The 16,893-nt window shown below is 47.0% G+C and overlaps 1 protein-coding gene across 1 annotated transcript in view; it reads left to right on the forward strand.

Annotated features, from left to right (window-relative positions):
• foxo1a (forkhead box O1 a) overlaps positions 1-11,844 on the forward strand; it is an 88,695-nt gene extending 76,851 nt beyond the window's left edge. Inside the window, exons 2-4 of the mRNA XM_041876749.2 lie at positions 8,629-8,823; positions 9,449-9,743; positions 10,624-11,844. Of these exons, the coding sequence (XP_041732683.1) occupies positions 8,629-8,823; positions 9,449-9,743; positions 10,624-11,660 (1,527 nt within the window). The 3' untranslated portion in view covers positions 11,661-11,844. The remainder of the gene's footprint in view (positions 1-8,628; positions 8,824-9,448; positions 9,744-10,623) is intronic.
• The last annotated feature ends 5,049 nt before the right edge of the window (positions 11,845-16,893 follow it).

Here is a 16,893-nt window from a genome sequence, read left to right on the forward strand (position 1 = left end):
TGCAAACCCAGACAGCTATGGCTCCATCTGCTGGTATGGTCGGGAACTCCACCCCTCTATGGCCAATCTTCCCACGCAGCTGAAACAAATGAGGAGCTGATGAGCTGAAGGTTTGGGAAGGGGAAGAGACACACTGAGGGAGTGTGTGGGGGTGAAGAGACAGTCTCCAACCTGGGCTCTCTGGAGGACAAGAGTGCTGCACGTCCACTTCCATGAGGAATATAAGGATTTGGAGATACTTACCTTTGGGAAATACTCACCTTTGGATATATGCACCTGTGGAAATACGTGAGAGACATTTGGAAGGACTTTTTGCTGGGTTGGCCACTAGCTGCAACGTGGACTACAGTAAGGCTGGGGAAAAGTTATCTGAGCGAGTGAGAATTATGATTTTGGATGTGGAAGAGACATCCCTGAACTGTTAACCCTTAAAGAGCCACAAGAGAACAGAATTTTGTTATATTTTCGTTAATTTCCCAAGACCTATAATAAAATCCTTGTTTTGTTTGAACCTTGTCTCCTTGCACTACTTGAGCAATCCCGCTTGAAAGCTGTGTAGCCTCTCGTGACGTCACAGATGGTGGAGAATACGGGCACGCTCAAGCGTTAATAGTGCATGTCAGAGGAGGATACCGAAGGTTTGATCACCCAGTTTTCCAAGTTGGCCGTAGGCTCCCCGCCGACTGAAATGGAGGACATATTGAAAGCCCTTGTTGCTGGCCAGCAAGCCCAGATGCAAGCAAACGTGGCTCTCTTGGAGGAGCAAAAGAAAGCCAACCTTCTGAAGGCAGAGGAATTGCAGTTGCAGAGACAGAGGGTTGTCCAAAATACCCGCCCAATAAAGGCAAGTGACTTTATATCTAAGATGGGAGCTACCGATGACATTGAGGCATACCTGCATGCATTTGAGGCCACGGCCACTAGGGAAGCCTGGCCCAAGCAACAGTGGGTTGGTCTGTTAGCCCCCCTTTCTAACCGGGGAATCGCTGAATGCTGTCCGGGACCTGGGCCCTGACCAGGTTACTGACTATGATGCCCTGAAGTCTGAGATCCTCAGCAGATATGGACTCACAAAGTTTGGTATGGCCCAGCGCTTTCACAGCTGGACCTTCCAACCAGACCAACCTCCTCGGGCGCAGATGCATGAACTTGTCCGAATCGCAAGGAAATGGCTGGATCCGCAGAGGAATACAGCAGCGGCGGTGGTGGAGGCCGTTGTGGTGGATCGTTACCTCACGCGCCCTGCCTTATGAGGCAAAACGGTTCATCAGTCAACAGGCCTTGACCACGGCTGATCTGACCGTGGAAGCTGTGGAAAAGTACCAGGCCACAGCGGAGATGCTGAATGCTTCCCGAAAAGACCCCAGGAGTGCGGCCCCACCACAAATGGGAAGAACCCGTCCAAAGGACCCCAAGGTCTCGAACCCAGCCACGTCAGGACTTATCCCGGCTCCAGGGGAGCCAGAAACCAGGCGGGTCCAAGAAGAGTACACCAGGAGGGGGAAACTTCGACAGTGTTACCGGTGTGGGGAGATGGGACATATCTCCTGGCAGTGTGGGAAACCAGCCGATGAACCTATGCCCACTGCGGAGTCCTCCAGCTCAGCACCCACACACCGTTTTGCCTCGCTCTTGGGAGTCGTAGATGGCGGCCCAGATCGACCCCCCACCTGCCCGGTAACTGTGAATCACCATGATGTGGAGGCCTTACTGGATTCTGGTAGCCGGGCCACCCTGGTGCGTAAGGATTTGGTGGGCCCAACGTGTCTGACCCCGGGGAAAGTCCTCCCAGTTTCCTGTGTCCATGGGGACACCAGAGAATACCCCATTACTGAACTTACAATGACCAGCACACGGGGAACCATACACACGACGGCGGGGGTGGTTGATTCCCTCCCCGTCCCTGTCCTAATTGGGACGAGACTGCCCAGCCTTTTACCCACTCTGGAGAGAGTCTCAGGAGAGGATAACCCGAGTACCTCGGAAACGGAGAGGCAAAACTCATCCTGGGAAGGCTCCGGTGCAATCCTCCGAATTACTCACTCCCGCCCGGGCTCTGATAGGGATGGCAGGTGCCCAGACCGACACAGAGACGGAGCTACAGAATCTGGACAAAGAACTGTCTGGTCTGAAGGGGACCGCTGAGAGGTATCGTTTGTTAAAGCAACAGTTAGACATGAAGACAGAAGAGTTAGATATCCTCCAGGCTAAACTCCAACAGAGCTCCTTCCATAAGCAACAGGAGGAGCTGGAGAGGCTGCGCAGGACCATCGAGGAGTGTGAGGAGACCCTGCGCAGTAGTAAGGAGGTCCAGAAGAAGGCAGAGGAGAAGTACAAGGTGTTGGAGAACAAGATGAAGAATGCGGAGGCAGAGAGAGAGAAGGAACTGAAAGCTGCTCAACAGAAGCTAAACTCTGCTAAAACCAAGGCTGATGCGTTCAGTAAGAAACTCAAGGAGAGACAACAGGAGGCTGAGTCCCTGGTCCTAGAGGTGGAGGAGTTGAAGAGAGAGCAGGCTGGCAAGCACCACGGCAATGCGGACGCCCTCTCCCGGCGTGATGCCTTCTTCGCTGCCTTTACCCGACGAGGACGTCGGTCCCGAGGAGGGGGATGTGTGATGTCACGAGAGGCTGTGTCCTGGAGGGACGTTACATCCCCCTGAGGTGGCTGCAAACCCAGACAGCTATGGCTCCATCTGCTGGTATGGTCGGGAACTCCACCCCTCTATGGCCAATCTTCCCACGCAGCTGAAACAAATGAGGAGCTGATGAGCTGAAGGTTTGGGAAGGGAAGAGACACACTGAGGGAGTGTGTGGGGGGTGAAGAGACAGTCTCCAACCTGGGCTCTCTGGAGGACAAGAGTGCTGCACGTCCACTTCCATGAGGAATATAAGGATTTGGAGATACTTACCTTTGGGAAATACTCACCTTTGGATATATGCACCTGTGGAAATACGTGAGAGACATTTGGAAGGACTTTTTGCTGGGTTGGCCACTAGCTGCAACGTGGACTACAGTAAGGCTGGGGAAAAGTTATCTGAGCGAGTGAGAATTATGATTTTGGATGTGGAAGAGACATCCCTGAACTGTTAACCCTTAAAGAGCCACAAGAGAACAGAATTTTGTTATATTTTCGTTAATTTCCCAAGACCTATAATAAAATCCTTGTTTTGTTTGAACCTTGTCTCCTTGCACTACTTGAGCAATCCCGCTGAAAGCTGTGTAGCCTCTCGTGACGTCACAATATATATATATTATTTTTTTTTTACAATCAAACGTACTTTCATCAGATATAGTCAACTTTGTACATACAATTCAGGGATCACCACAATTGCTCATGAAGAGCTACAGGGTTATGCCGGCTTTCTTGTTCAAGCCCAGTTCTACCACACCTGATTCTACTACTCAAGGTCTCGGTGAGCAGCTGAGTAGCAGAATCAGAACGCTCGTAATCTAACGCCTGCCTCAGACAGACTCGTAGAACAGCCAAGTGCGTCGTTAGATGCTTTTTTTTTGCCCTCCTGCGTCACTTTATACACAGAAGATCTCCGCTAAACGTAGAATCACATAGATTATCCGTCTCTCTCTTGTAATCTCGAACAAACTTCAGAACAAAGTTGACTACAAATACAACGTTTATGGATTTTTGGAGGTTTGTGCCCCAAAAAATATTCTGATTACCCTAATGCTGACGACCCTGTAAAAAACTATAGCTATAATAGCAACTAGCTATAATTATGAAGGACATAAATCTTAGACATCATGCTGCTTTGTTGATGAGAGAGGAGAGGTGTACAGACATGGCTTAGTACAGAGCTGTACTAAAGTGGGGGGGGAAAAGGTATTTAGTCAGCCACTTAAAAAGATGAGAGAGGCCTGTAATTTTCATCATAGGTACACGTCAACTATGACAGACAAAATGAGGGAAAAAAATCCAGAAAATCACATTGTAGGATTTTTAATGAATTTATTTGCAAATTATGGTGGAAAATAAGTATTTGGTCAATAACAAAAGTTTCTCAATACTTTGTTATATGCCCTTTGTTGGCAATGACACAAGTCAAACGTTTTCTGTAAGTCTTCACAAGGTTTTCACACACTGTTGCTGGTATTTTGGCCCATTCCTCCATGCAGATCTCCTCTAGAGCAGTGATGTTTTGGGGCTGTCGCTGGGCAACACGGACTTTCAACTCCCTCCAAAGATTTTCTATGGGGTAGAGATCTGGAGACTGGCTAGGCCACTCCAGGACCTTGAAATGCTTCTTACGAAGCCACTCCTTCGTTGCCCGGGCGGTGTGTTTGGGATCATTGTCATGCTGAAAGACCCAGCCACGTTTCATCTTCAATGCCCTTGCTGATGGAAGGAGGTTTTCACTCAAAATCTCACGATACATGGCCCCATTCATTCTTTCCTTTACACGGATCAGTCGTCCTGGTCCCTTTGCAGAAAAACAGCCCCAAAGCATGATGTTTCCACCCCCCATGCTTCACAGTAGGTATGGTGTTCTTTGGATGCAACTCAGCATTCATTGTCCTCCAAACACGACGAGTTGAGTTTTTACCAAAAAGTTATATTTTGGTTTCATCTGACCATATGACATTCTCCCAATCCTCTTCTGGATCATCCAAATGCACTCTAGCAAACTTCAGACGGGCCTGGACATGTACTGGCTTAAGCAGGGGGACACGTCTGGCACTGCAGGATTTGAGTCCCTGGCGGCGTAGTGTGTTACTGATGGTAGGCTTTGTTATTTTGGTCCCAGCTCTCTGCAGGTCATTCACTAGGTCCCCCCGTGTGGTTCTGGGATTTTTGCTCACCGTTCTTGTGATCATTTTGACCCCACGGGGTGAGATCTTGCGTGGAGCCCCAGATCGAGGGAGATTATCAGTGGTCTTGTATGTCTTCCATTTCCTAATAATTGCTCCCACAGTTGATTTCTTTAAACCAAGCTGCTTACCTATTGCACCAGTCTTCCCAGCCTGGTGCAGGTCTACAATTTTGTTTCTGGTGTCCTTTGACAGCTCTTTGGTCTTGGCCATAGTGGAGTTTGGAGTGTGACTGTTTGAGGTTGTGGACAGGTGTCTTTTATACTGATAACAAGTTCAAACAGGTGCCATTAATACAGGTAACGAGTGGAGGACAGAGGAGCCTCTTAAAGAAGAAGTTACAGGTCTGTGAGAGCCAGAAATCTTGCTTGTTTGTAGGTGACCAAATACTTATTTTCCACCATAATTTGCAAATAAATTCATTAAAAATCCTACAATGAGATTTTCTGGATTTTTTCTCTCATTTTGTCTGTCATAGTTGACGTGTACCTATGATGAAAATTACAGGCCTCTCTCATCTTTTTAAGTGGGAGAACTTGCACAATTGGTGGCTAACTAAATACTTTTTTCCCCCACTGTATAATGCTGTAATATTATGGTGTAGAGACATAGCTTAGTACAGAACTGTACTGCAATGCTGTAATATTATGAACAGTACTAATGACCATAGTGTGAGTACTACAAGCTTCGTTAAGACAACATTCTCCCTGCCCTCACCTTGTGTGTGCGTGTGTGTCTTAGTTGTGAATAGGACCTGGTATTAGCTGGTGTAGTACTGACCTTATCCTCTACCTGGTATTAGCTGGTGTAGTACTGACCTTATTCTCTACCTGGTATTAGCTGGTGTAGTACTGACCTTACCCTCTACCTGGTATTAGCTGGTGTAGTACTGACCTTATCCTCTACCTGGTATTAGCTGGTGTAGTACTGACCTTATCCTCTACCTGGTATTAGCTGGTGTAGTACTGACCTTATCCTCTACCTGGTATTAGCTGGTGTAGTACTGACCTTACCCTCTACCTGGTATTAGCTGGTGTAGTACTGACCTTATCCTCTACCTGGTATTAGCTGGTGTAGTACTGACCTTACCCTCTACCTGGTATTAGCTGGTGTAGTACTGACCTTATCCTCTACCTGGTATTAGCTGGTGTAGTACTGACCTTATCCTCTACCTGGTATTAGCTGGTGTAGTACTGACCTTATCCTCTACCTGGTATTAGCTGGTGTAGTACTGACCTTATCCTCTACCTGGTATTAGCTGGTGTAGTACTGACCTTATCCTCTACCTGGTATTAGCTGGTGTAGTACTGACCTTATCCTCTACCTGGTATTAGCTGGTGTAGTACTGACCTTATCCTCTACCTGGTATTAGCTGGTGTAGTACTGACCTTATCCTCTACCTGGTATTAGCTGGTGTAGTACTGACCTTATCCTCTACCTGGTATTAGCTGGTGTAGTACTGACCTTATCCTCTACCTGGTATTAGCTGGTGTAGTACTGACCTTATCCTCTACCTGGTATTAGCTGGTGTAGTACTGACCTTATCCTCTACCTGGTATTAGCTGGTGTAGTACTGACCTTATCCTCTACCTGGTATTAGCTGGTGTAGTACTGACCTTATCCTCAACCTGGTATTAGCTGGTGTAGTACTGACCTTATCCTCTACCTGGTATTAGCTGGTGTAGTACTGACCTTATCCTCTACCTGGTATTAGCTGGTGTAGTACTGACCTTTTCCTCTACCTGGTATTAGCTGGTGTAGTACTGACCTTATCCTCTACCTGGTATTAGCTGGTGTAGTACTGACCTTATCCTCTACCTGGTATTAGCTGGTGTAGTACTGACCTTATCCTCTACCTGGTATTAGCTGGTGTAGTACTGACCTTATCCTCTACCTGGTATTAGCTGGTGTAGTAATGACCTTATCCTCTACCTGGTATTAGCTGGTGTAGTACTGACCTTATCCTCTACCTGGTATTAGCTGGTGTAGTACTGACCTTATCCTCTACCTGGTATTAGCTGGTGTAGTACTGACCTTATCCTCTACCTGGTATTAGCTGGTGTAGTACTGACCTTATCCTCTACCTGGTATTAGCTGGTGTAGTACTGACCTTATCCTCTACCTGGTATTAGCTGGTGTAGTACTGACCTTATCCTCTACCTGGTATTAGCTGGTGTAGTACTGACCTTTTCCTCTACCTGGTATTAGCTGGTGTAGTACTGACCTTATCCTCTACCTGGTATTAGCTGGTGTAGTACTGACCTTATCCTCTACCTGGTATTAGCTGGTGTAGTACTGACCTTATCCTCTACCTGGTATTAGCTGGTGTAGTACTGACCTTATCCTCTACCTGGTATTAGCTGGTGTAGTACTGACCTTATCCTCTACCTGGTATTAGCTGGTGTAGTACTGACCTTATCCTCTACCTGGTATTAGCTGGTGTAGTACTGACCTTATCCTCTACCTGGTATTAGCTGGTGTAGTACTGACCTTATCCTCTACCTGGTATTAGCTGGTGTAGTACTGACCTTATCCTCTACCTGGTATTAGCTGGTGTAGTACTGACCTTATCCTCTACCTGGTATTAGCTGGTGTAGTACTGAACTTATCCTCTACCTGGTATTAGCTGGTGTAGTACTGACCTTATCCTCTACCTGGTATTAGCTGGTGTAGTACTGACCTTATCCTCTACCTGGTATTAGCTGGTGTAGTACTGACCTTATCCTCTACCTGGTATTAGCTGGTGTAGTACTGACCTTATCCTCTACCTGGTATTAGCTGGTGTAGTACTGACCTTATCCTCTACCTGGTATTAGCTGGTGTAGTACTGACCTTATCCTCTACCTGGTATTAGCTGGTGTAGTACTGACCTTATCCTCTACCTGGTATTAGCTGGTGTAGTACTGACCTTATCCTCTACCTGGTATTAGCTGGTGTAGTACTGACCTTATCCTCTACCTGGTATTAGCTGGTGTAGTACTGACCTTTTCCTCTACCTGGTATTAGCTGGTGTAGTACTGACCTTATCCTCTACCTGGTATTAGCTGGTGTAGTACTGACCTTACCCTCTACCTGGTATTAGCTGGTGTAGTACTGACCTTATCCTCTACCTGGTATTAGCTGGTGTAGTACTGACCTTATCCTCTACCTGGTATTAGCTGGTGTAGTACTGACCTTATCCTCTACCTGGTATTAGCTGGTGTAGTACTGACCTTACCCTCTCCTTGTCTTTCTCCTGGTTAGCTGTCAGCTCCAGCAGGGTTTATGAAAGCCAGGCAGATGGAGGGGATTTAAGCCTGTATGCTGAGATGTTACAGGAAAGGGCACACAGTGAAAAGACAGTCCCAAATGGCAACCTATTCCCTATATACTGTTGTGCACTACTTTTGACTAGGAACCCTATGGGCCCTGGTCAAAAGTAGTGCACTATATAGGGAATAGGGTGCCATTTGTGAAGCAGACTCAGTGAAAACAGACTGGTTTACATACATCTAAACATTTCACTGGCAAGGGGATGTTACGTCAATCCACTGTCTGCTGCCTACAAGTGGTCTTTGAAGGGCAAACACATCACAACACAAGCTATGACACACATGGTCAAAACACTAATAGAATAGCACCGTGAACTGAATACTAAGGTCACCATGAAGCTGTCCCTTTTTGGAAGTGTTTTTTTTCTTCCTTTTGTGGAAAGCTCCGGACTCATCACAACCATTCTCACCCTTCTCCATCTCTCTCTCTCTCTCTCTCTCTCCCTCCCTCTCTCCCTCCTCTCCTTCCCTCCATCTCTCCCTCCTCCAGAACTCTATCCGGCACAATCTGTCCCTCCACAGTCGGTTCATCCGTGTGCAGAACGAGGGGACCGGGAAGAGTTCCTGGTGGATGCTGAACCCTGAGGGAGGCAAGACTGGGAAGTCCCCTCGACGTAGAGCAGCCTCCATGGACAACAACAACAGCAAGTTCGCCAAGAGCAGAGGACGGGCTGCTAAGAAGAAGGTACAGAAAGAAACTGTTGTTCAATGTCTTTATTGTATTACTTACAGTATCAATACATGATCTATATCTATACAGTATCTATTCAGTGTCTATTGGCAGGACCATGAGTTTTTCCAGGTCTCTTGGGAGGGCCTTACTGATATGATACCTAGAAGAAAAAAATATATATCCTTCATCTCTGTTATCCTCTCTCTCTCTCTCTCTCTCTCTCTCTCTCTCCCTCCCTCCCTCCCTCCCTCCCTCCCTCCCTCCCTCCCTCCCTCCCTCCCTCTCTCTCTCTCTCTCTCTCTCCTCTCCTGTCCTCTCTCTCCTCTCCTGTCCTCTCTCTCTCTCTCTCTCTCTCTCTCTCTCTCTCTCTCTCTCTCTCTCCCTTCTCCTCTCCCTCTCTCTCTCTCTCTCTCTCTCTCTCTCTCTCTCTCTCTCTCTCTCTCTCTCTCTCTCTCTCTCTCTCTCTCTCTCTCTCTCTCTCTCTCTCTCTCTCTCTTTCATCTCCTCTCTCTCTCTCTCTCTCTCTCTCTCTCTCTCTCTCTCTCTCTCTCTCTCTCTCTCTCTCTCTCTCTCTCTCTCTCTCTCTCTCTCTCTCTCTCCTCTCCTTTCCTCACTCTGTCCTCACTCTGTCCTCCAGTTGTCTCTCCAGGGTGGTCCTGACGGGGGAGTAGACAGCCTAGGGGGAGGCACCTACTCCAAGTGGCCCGGTAGCCCCAACTCTCACAGCAACGATGACTTTGATGCTTGGAGCGGCTTCCGGCCTCGCACCTCCTCCAACGCCAGCACGCTTAGCGGACGCCTCTCGCCCTTCATGCCCGAGGACGACCTTGGAGACGGGGACGTGCACATGGGCTACCCAGGATCCTCTGGGGCCAAGATGGCAGGCATGGCGGGCACATTGCCCAGCCTGTCAGAGATGGCGAGTTCTCTAGGTCAGTAAAGCAGATAGAAACTACATAAGGACATTTCCTCAAGAAAATGTGTGTGCTTGCTAGTGTTAGTGTTAGTGTTAGTGTTAGTGCTAGTGTTAGTGCTAGCGTTAGTGCTAGCGTTAGTGCTAATGTTAGTGCTAGCGCTAGTGTTAGTGCTAGTATTAGTGCTAATGTTAGTGCTAGTGTTAGTGCTAGCGTTAGTGCTAATGTTAGTGCTAGCGCTAGTGTTAGTGCTAGTATTAGTGTTAGTGTTAGTGATAGTGATAGTGATAGTGATAGTGTTAGTGATAGTGATAGTGATAGTGATAGTGATAGTGTTAGTGATAGTGTTAGTGATAGTGATGGTGTTGGTGTTGGTGTTGGTGTTGGTGTTAGTGATAGTGATAGTGTTAGTGATAGTGGTAGTGGTAGTGATAGTGATAGTGATAGTGATAGTGATAGTGTTAGTGATAGTGATAGTGATAGTGTTAGTGTTAGTGTTGGTGTTGGTGTTAGTGATAGTGATAGTGATAGTGTTAGTGTTAGTGTTAGTGTTGGTGTTGGTGTTGGTGTTGGTGTTGGTGTTGGTGTTGGTGTTGGTGTTGGTGTTAGTGATAGTGATAGTGATAGTGATAGTGATAGTGATAGTGATAGTGTTGGTGTTGGTGTTGGTGTTAGTGATAGTGTTAGTGTTAGTGTTAGTGTTAGTGTTGGTGTTGGTGTTGGTGTTGGTGTTGGTGTTAGTGATAGTGATAGTGATAGTGTTAGTGATAGTGGTAGTGATAGTGATAGTGTTGGTGTTGGTGTTAGTGATAGCGATAGCGATAGTCTGGTGATCTTTATCTCTTTATTCCATGTCCTCGAAGGTTATTGTTCACATTCTTATCTTCCTGTCCCCTAGGCCACCACAGCTCAGAGAACGTCATGGAGAACCTTCTGGATAACCTGAACCTCCTCTCCCCCAAGAACACCCAGGTGGGGGGAGGAGGAGGGGGTGTGGGTCAGGGGTCATCCCAGAACACCCCCTCCCCCCTGATGCAGGCCAGCCCCGGGGTGGGGGTGGGGTACCCCCCTTACTCCTCTCCTTCCATGGTCCCCCAGCAACAACCCCAGCAGCAGCAGGACTACCGGAAGTGTCTGTACAGCCAGGCCAGGATGAATGCTCTCTCCCCCATGTCCCCCAACTCCATGCAAACCCTGGGGGACAGCAAGGCCAGCTTCAGCCCCTCGTCTCTGGGTCAATATAACTGTCCTGCTGGCCTCCTCAAGGAGCTCCTGACCTCAGACTCTGACCCCCACGGGGACATGATGCCCTCGGTCGACACTGTGGTCTCCCAGTCTAGTGGACGAAGCAGCATACTGCCTTCCTATAATGCTTCCCAGCACGGAGGAGGAGGAAGAGGAGGAGGAGGAGGAAGAGGGGGGAGTCTTCACCCCCACCCACACTCTCACCCTCACCCCCACGGCATCCCTCATTCCCAAACCCACCCTCACCCTCACCCCCACAGCCAAACCCCACCGACTTCTGTCTCCTCCATGAACGGCTGCACCCTGATGTCTCTGAGCAGTTTGAGCCACAGCGGAGGGGGTGGTAACGGAACCCGCCTGGGGGATAAGAACCCCATGCAGGTGCCCTACGGTCTCTCTACCCATGTAGGACCAGGGGGGATGCCTGGTGGGTTCTGCCCCCTCAACACTAACGGTTATGGGCGTCCCGGCCTGGGTCTGCCCCCTGCCCCCCACCACCACCTGGAGAAGCTGCCCAGCGATCTGGACGACATGTCCATTGAGAGGTTTGAGTGTGATATGGAGTCCATCCTTCATGACACCCTGATGGACGGAGACTCGCTGGACTTCAACTTCGAACCCATGGTGACCTCACAGGGGTTCCCGACCCATGGGGTCAAGACGACCACGCACGGCTGGGTGTCCGGGTAGAGGATGGATGGATGGACACACATACACGATGGACGGACAAAAGGACACGTGGACTGATGGACACACACACAGCTGGGTGTCTGAGTAGAAGGACAGACAGACGATCGCTCGCACACACACTCTCTCTAACACACACACTCTCTCTCTAACACACACACACTCTCTCTCTAACATACACACTCTCTCTCTAACACACACACTCTCTCTCTACCACACACACTCTCTCTCTAACAAACACACTCTCTCTCTAACACACACACTCTCTCTCTAACACACACACACTCTCTCTAACACACACACTCTCTCTCTAACACACACACACTCTCTCTAACACACACACTCTCTCTCTAACAAACACACTCTCTCTCTAACACACACACTCTCTCTCTAACACACACACTCTCTCTCTAACAAACACACTCTCTCTCTAACACACACACTCTCTCTCTAACACACACACTCTCTCTCTAACAAACACACTCTCTCTCTAACACACACACACTCTCTCACACACACAGAGGATCCTCTCTCTCTGACCATCTTTCCTTCCATCTGGTCTACCAGATGACTTCTTCTACAGGATCATAAACTCTTTTAAGCATCTCAGAATCACCATGGAAACTAACTGGCAGAGCAAAAACGCCCCCATCACCCTCTCACTCCGTCCTTCTAACGGTGCCCTAGTCAGTGACCTGGATCATCTTCACCACCATCATCATCATCATCAACATCATGAAAACTGAACTCTTTCTCCCTCTGATGGAACTTCTGGTCCCAGACAGTCAGACAGTCAGACAGTCAGTACAGCAAAATACTTCGCTACCAGTACCCACGTAATAACGTCATCATGCAGAACCTTGTTCTGACTGAAGCCTTAGATGACACACCAGCGTTTACTGACCATGCCACACACACACACACACACACACACACACACACACACACACACACACAGACACACACACACACACATACTATAAATATGACTAGCTGAATAGACTAGCTGACTGAATGTCCCATCAGGCTGAACATCGGCTGTTGCCTCTACCCTGACATGACATGGACTGACCTGCGGCACCAAATGGCACCCTATTCCCTACTACTTTAGACCAGGGCCCATAAGGCTCTATATAGGAATAGGGGGCCATTTGGGACGCGGTCTTAACCTGACATCAGTGTGCCTTTGTGTCTAAGAATGCACGGCTAAATGATTTGGACCGCATTAGAGGGAAGATAGAGGGAAGGTAGTGGGAAGATAGAGGGGAGATAGAGGGGAGATAGAGGGAAGATAGTGGGAAGATAGAGGGAAGATAGAGGGAAGATAGAGGGAAGATAGTGGGAAGATAGAGGGAAGATAGAGGGAAGATAGAAGGAAGATAGAGGGAAGATAGAGGGAAGATAGAGGGAAGATAGAGGGAAGATAGAGGGGAGATAGTGGGAAGATAGAGGGAAGATAGAGGGGAGATAGTGGGAAGATAGAGGGAAGATAGAGGGAAGATAGTGGGGAGATAGTGGGAAGATAGAGGGAAGATAGAGGGAAGATAGAGGGGAGATAGTGGGAAGATAGAGGGAAGATAGAGGGAAGATAGAGGGGAGATAGTGGGAAGATAGAGGGAAGATAGAGGGAAGATAGTGGGAAGATAGAGGGAAGATAGAGGGAAGATAGAGGGAAGATAGTGGGAAGATAGAGGGAAGATAGAGGGAAGATAGAAGGAAGATAGAGGGAAGATAGAGGGAAGATAGAGGGAAGATAGAGGGAAGATAGAGGGAAGATAGTGGGAAGATAGAGGGAAGATAGAGGGAAGATAGAAGGAAGATAGAGGGAAGATAGAGGGAAGATAGAGGGAAGATAGTGGGAAGATATTTGTAATGTGATATTTGATGGTGAGAGGAAGGTGCTTGGTTGAAAGGCATGAACTGTACAGCCAGCTTGCACAAACCTGGTTGCAATGACAACGTTGCAAACCAGATTTCTTTGCCCTCGGGGCAGTGTGTGTTGTTGGGTGCTAAGGACTCTCTAGCTAGGGATTCCTGGACTTTGTTACATCCAAACACCTTTTCTTGTAGCCCTGATATGACTGTAGCCTGCGTTGTTATGGCATAGAGTATACACCTAATGCCATAAGATACCATAATAATACCAATGTTATACTGGAGTTATATAAAGCCGTATCAGGGCTAGTGTTCTTGTTGCCTGGTTCATTGTACATTATGTTCTGTCATTAGATGTGGACTGTGTCATTGGGTTGTCGTGTATCATGTCATTAGATGTGGACTATGTCATCGTGTAGTCGTGTATCATGTTATTATGTGGACTATGTCATCGTGTAGTCGTGTATCATGTCATTAGATGTTGACTATGTCATGGTGTAGTTGTGTATCATGTGACGTCCTGTACAGCACAGAGTTTAATTGTAAATCAGGAGAAATAATGTGTTATGAATCTGAAAAATAAAACTGGACGTGATATAGGTTGTGTCTGAATTGGCACACTATTCCCTAGATAGTGCACAACTTTTGACCCCTCCCCTGTAAAGTAGTGCACTATATAAGGAAAAGGGTGCCATTTAGGATGTAGTCATGGTTTCACTTTAAACACAAAGTGGGATGGAGTTTTCTCTATGCCCCATAAAAAAAATATACATGTATATATACAATACCAGTGAAAAGTTTGGACACACCTACTCATTCCAGGGTTTTTATTTATTTTTACTATTTTCTACATTGTAGAATAATATTGAAGACATCAAAACTATGAAATAACACATGTGTTAAACAAATTAAACAAATCAAAATATATTTGAGATTTGAGATTCTTCAAGTAGCCACCATTTGCCTTGATGACAGCTTTGCACACTCTTGGCATTCTCTCAACCAGCTTCATGAGGTAGTCACCTGGAATGCATTTCAATTAAGAGTTGTGCCTTCTTAAAAGTTAATTTGTGGAATTTCTTTCCTTCTTAATGCGTTTGAGTCAATCAGTTGTGTTGTGACAAGGTAGGGGAGTTATACAGAAGATAGCCCTATTTGGTAAAAGTCCAAGTCCATATTATGGCAAGAACAGCTCAAATAAGCAAAGAGAAACGACAGTCCATCATTACTTTAAGACATGAAGGTCAGTCAATACTGAACATTTCAAGAACTTTTAAAGTTTCTTCAAGTGCAGTCGCAAAAACCATGACGCGCTATGATGAAACTGTCTCTCATGACGACCGCCACAGGATTGGAAGACCCAGAGTTACCTCTGCTGCAGAGGATAAGTTCATTAGAGTTACCAGCCTCAGAAATTGCAGCCCAAATAAATACTTCACAGAGTTCAAGTAACAGACACATCTCAACATCAACTGTTCAGAGGAGACTGTGTGAATCAGGCCTTCATGGTCGAATTGCTGCAAAGAAACCACTACTAAAGGACACCAATAAGAAGAAGAGACCTGCTTGGGCCAAGAAACACGAGCAATGGACATTAGACTGGTGAAAATGTGTATTTTGGTCTGAAGTCCAAATCAGAGATTTTTAGTTCCAACCGCCGTGTCTTCGTGAGACGTGGTGTGTGTGAACGGATGATCTCCGTATGTGTATTTCCCACCGTAAAGCGTGAAGGAGGAGGTGTTATGGTGTGGGGGTGCTTTGCTGGTGACACTGTCTATGATTTATTTAGAATTCAATGCACACTTAACCAGCATGGCTACCACAGCATTCTGCAGCGATACGCCATCCCATCTGGTTTGGGCTTAGTGGGACTATCATTTGTTTTTCAACAGGACACAGACCCAAAACACCTCCAGGCTGTGTAAGGGCTATTTTACCAAGAAGGAGAGTGCTGCATCAGATGACCTGGGATCCACAATCACCCGACCTCAACCCAATTGAGATGGTTTGGGATGAGTTGGACCGCAGAGTGAAGGAAAAGCAGCCAACAAGTGCTCAGCATATGTGGGAACTCCTTCAAGACTGTTGGAAAAGCATTCCAGGAGAAGCTGGTTGAGAGAATGCCAAGAGTGTGCAAAGCTGTCATCAAGGCAAAGGGTGACTATTTGAAGAATCTCAAATATAAAATACATTTTGATTTGTTTAACACTTTTTAGTTTACTACATGATTCCATATGTGTTATTTCATAGTTTTGATGTCTTCACTATTATTCTACAATGTAGAAAATAGTAAAAATAAAGAAAAACCCTTGAATGAGTAGGTGTGTCCAACCTTTCAACTGGTAGTGTATATATATACATATATATATATGCACTCACACACACCCAAATACACACACACACACACATCAGAGTTTGTTGTTTCTGGATTCTTTGGTTTGTTCACTCAGTCAGAACCCTCAGTAACTACCATAAGGCCTGGGTCTGGAGAGATGATCAGTGTGATCAACATCTCTGTCCTTCCTCTCGCTCATCCAGAGCTGGTAATACCAGAGCTTTGTACATACTAACGCAGGTTATGTTATGTGTTGCTTTCAACATGTCAATACAAACCGAGGATTTTCTGTCGAAGCATATCATTGACTACAATTGCAATTTTTCATTGTCATTGTATCGGTTAGGGATATTTTCAACACTCGACTAGAAGTTTGACACTTGAAGACATCTGATGTCTGGTTATTGGTTGAGAGTAAAGAGCATTGGTCATGTGGTAGTGGAGTTGAGTAGGTATTTGTTGGTATGAAACAGAAACTGATATTCAACTATCAAATATTAATGCTTATTGTCATGATTTACCGTAGAACCACACAGAGAGTTAGGGATGCCAGAGAGTTAGGGATGCCAGATAGTTAGGGATGCCAGAGGGTTAGGGATGCCAGATTGTTAGGGATGCCAGAGGGTTAGGGATGCCAGAGAGTTAGGGATGCCAGAGGGTTAGGGATGCCAGAGAGTTAGGGATGCCAGAGGGTTAGGGATGCCATAGAGTTAGGGATGCCAGATTGTTAGGGATGCCAGAGTGTTAGGGATGCCAGAGGGTTAGGGATGCCAGAGGGTTAGGGATGCCAGAGGGTTAGGGATGCCAGAGAGTTAGGGATGCCAGAGGGTTAGGGATGCCAGAGGGTTAGGGATGCCAGAGGGTTAGGGATGCCAGAGGGTTAGGGATGCCAGAGGGTTAGGGATGCCAGAGGGTTAGGGATGCCAGAGAGTTAGGGATGCCAGAGGGTTAGGGATGCCAGAGGGTTAGGGATGCCAGAGGGTTAGGGATGCCAGAGGGTTAGGGATGCCAGAGAGGCGATACAGA

This window comes from Coregonus clupeaformis, chromosome 5 (assembly GCF_020615455.1).
Source record: "Coregonus clupeaformis isolate EN_2021a chromosome 5, ASM2061545v1, whole genome shotgun sequence".
Classification (NCBI taxonomy): Eukaryota; Metazoa; Chordata; class Actinopteri; order Salmoniformes; family Salmonidae; genus Coregonus; species Coregonus clupeaformis.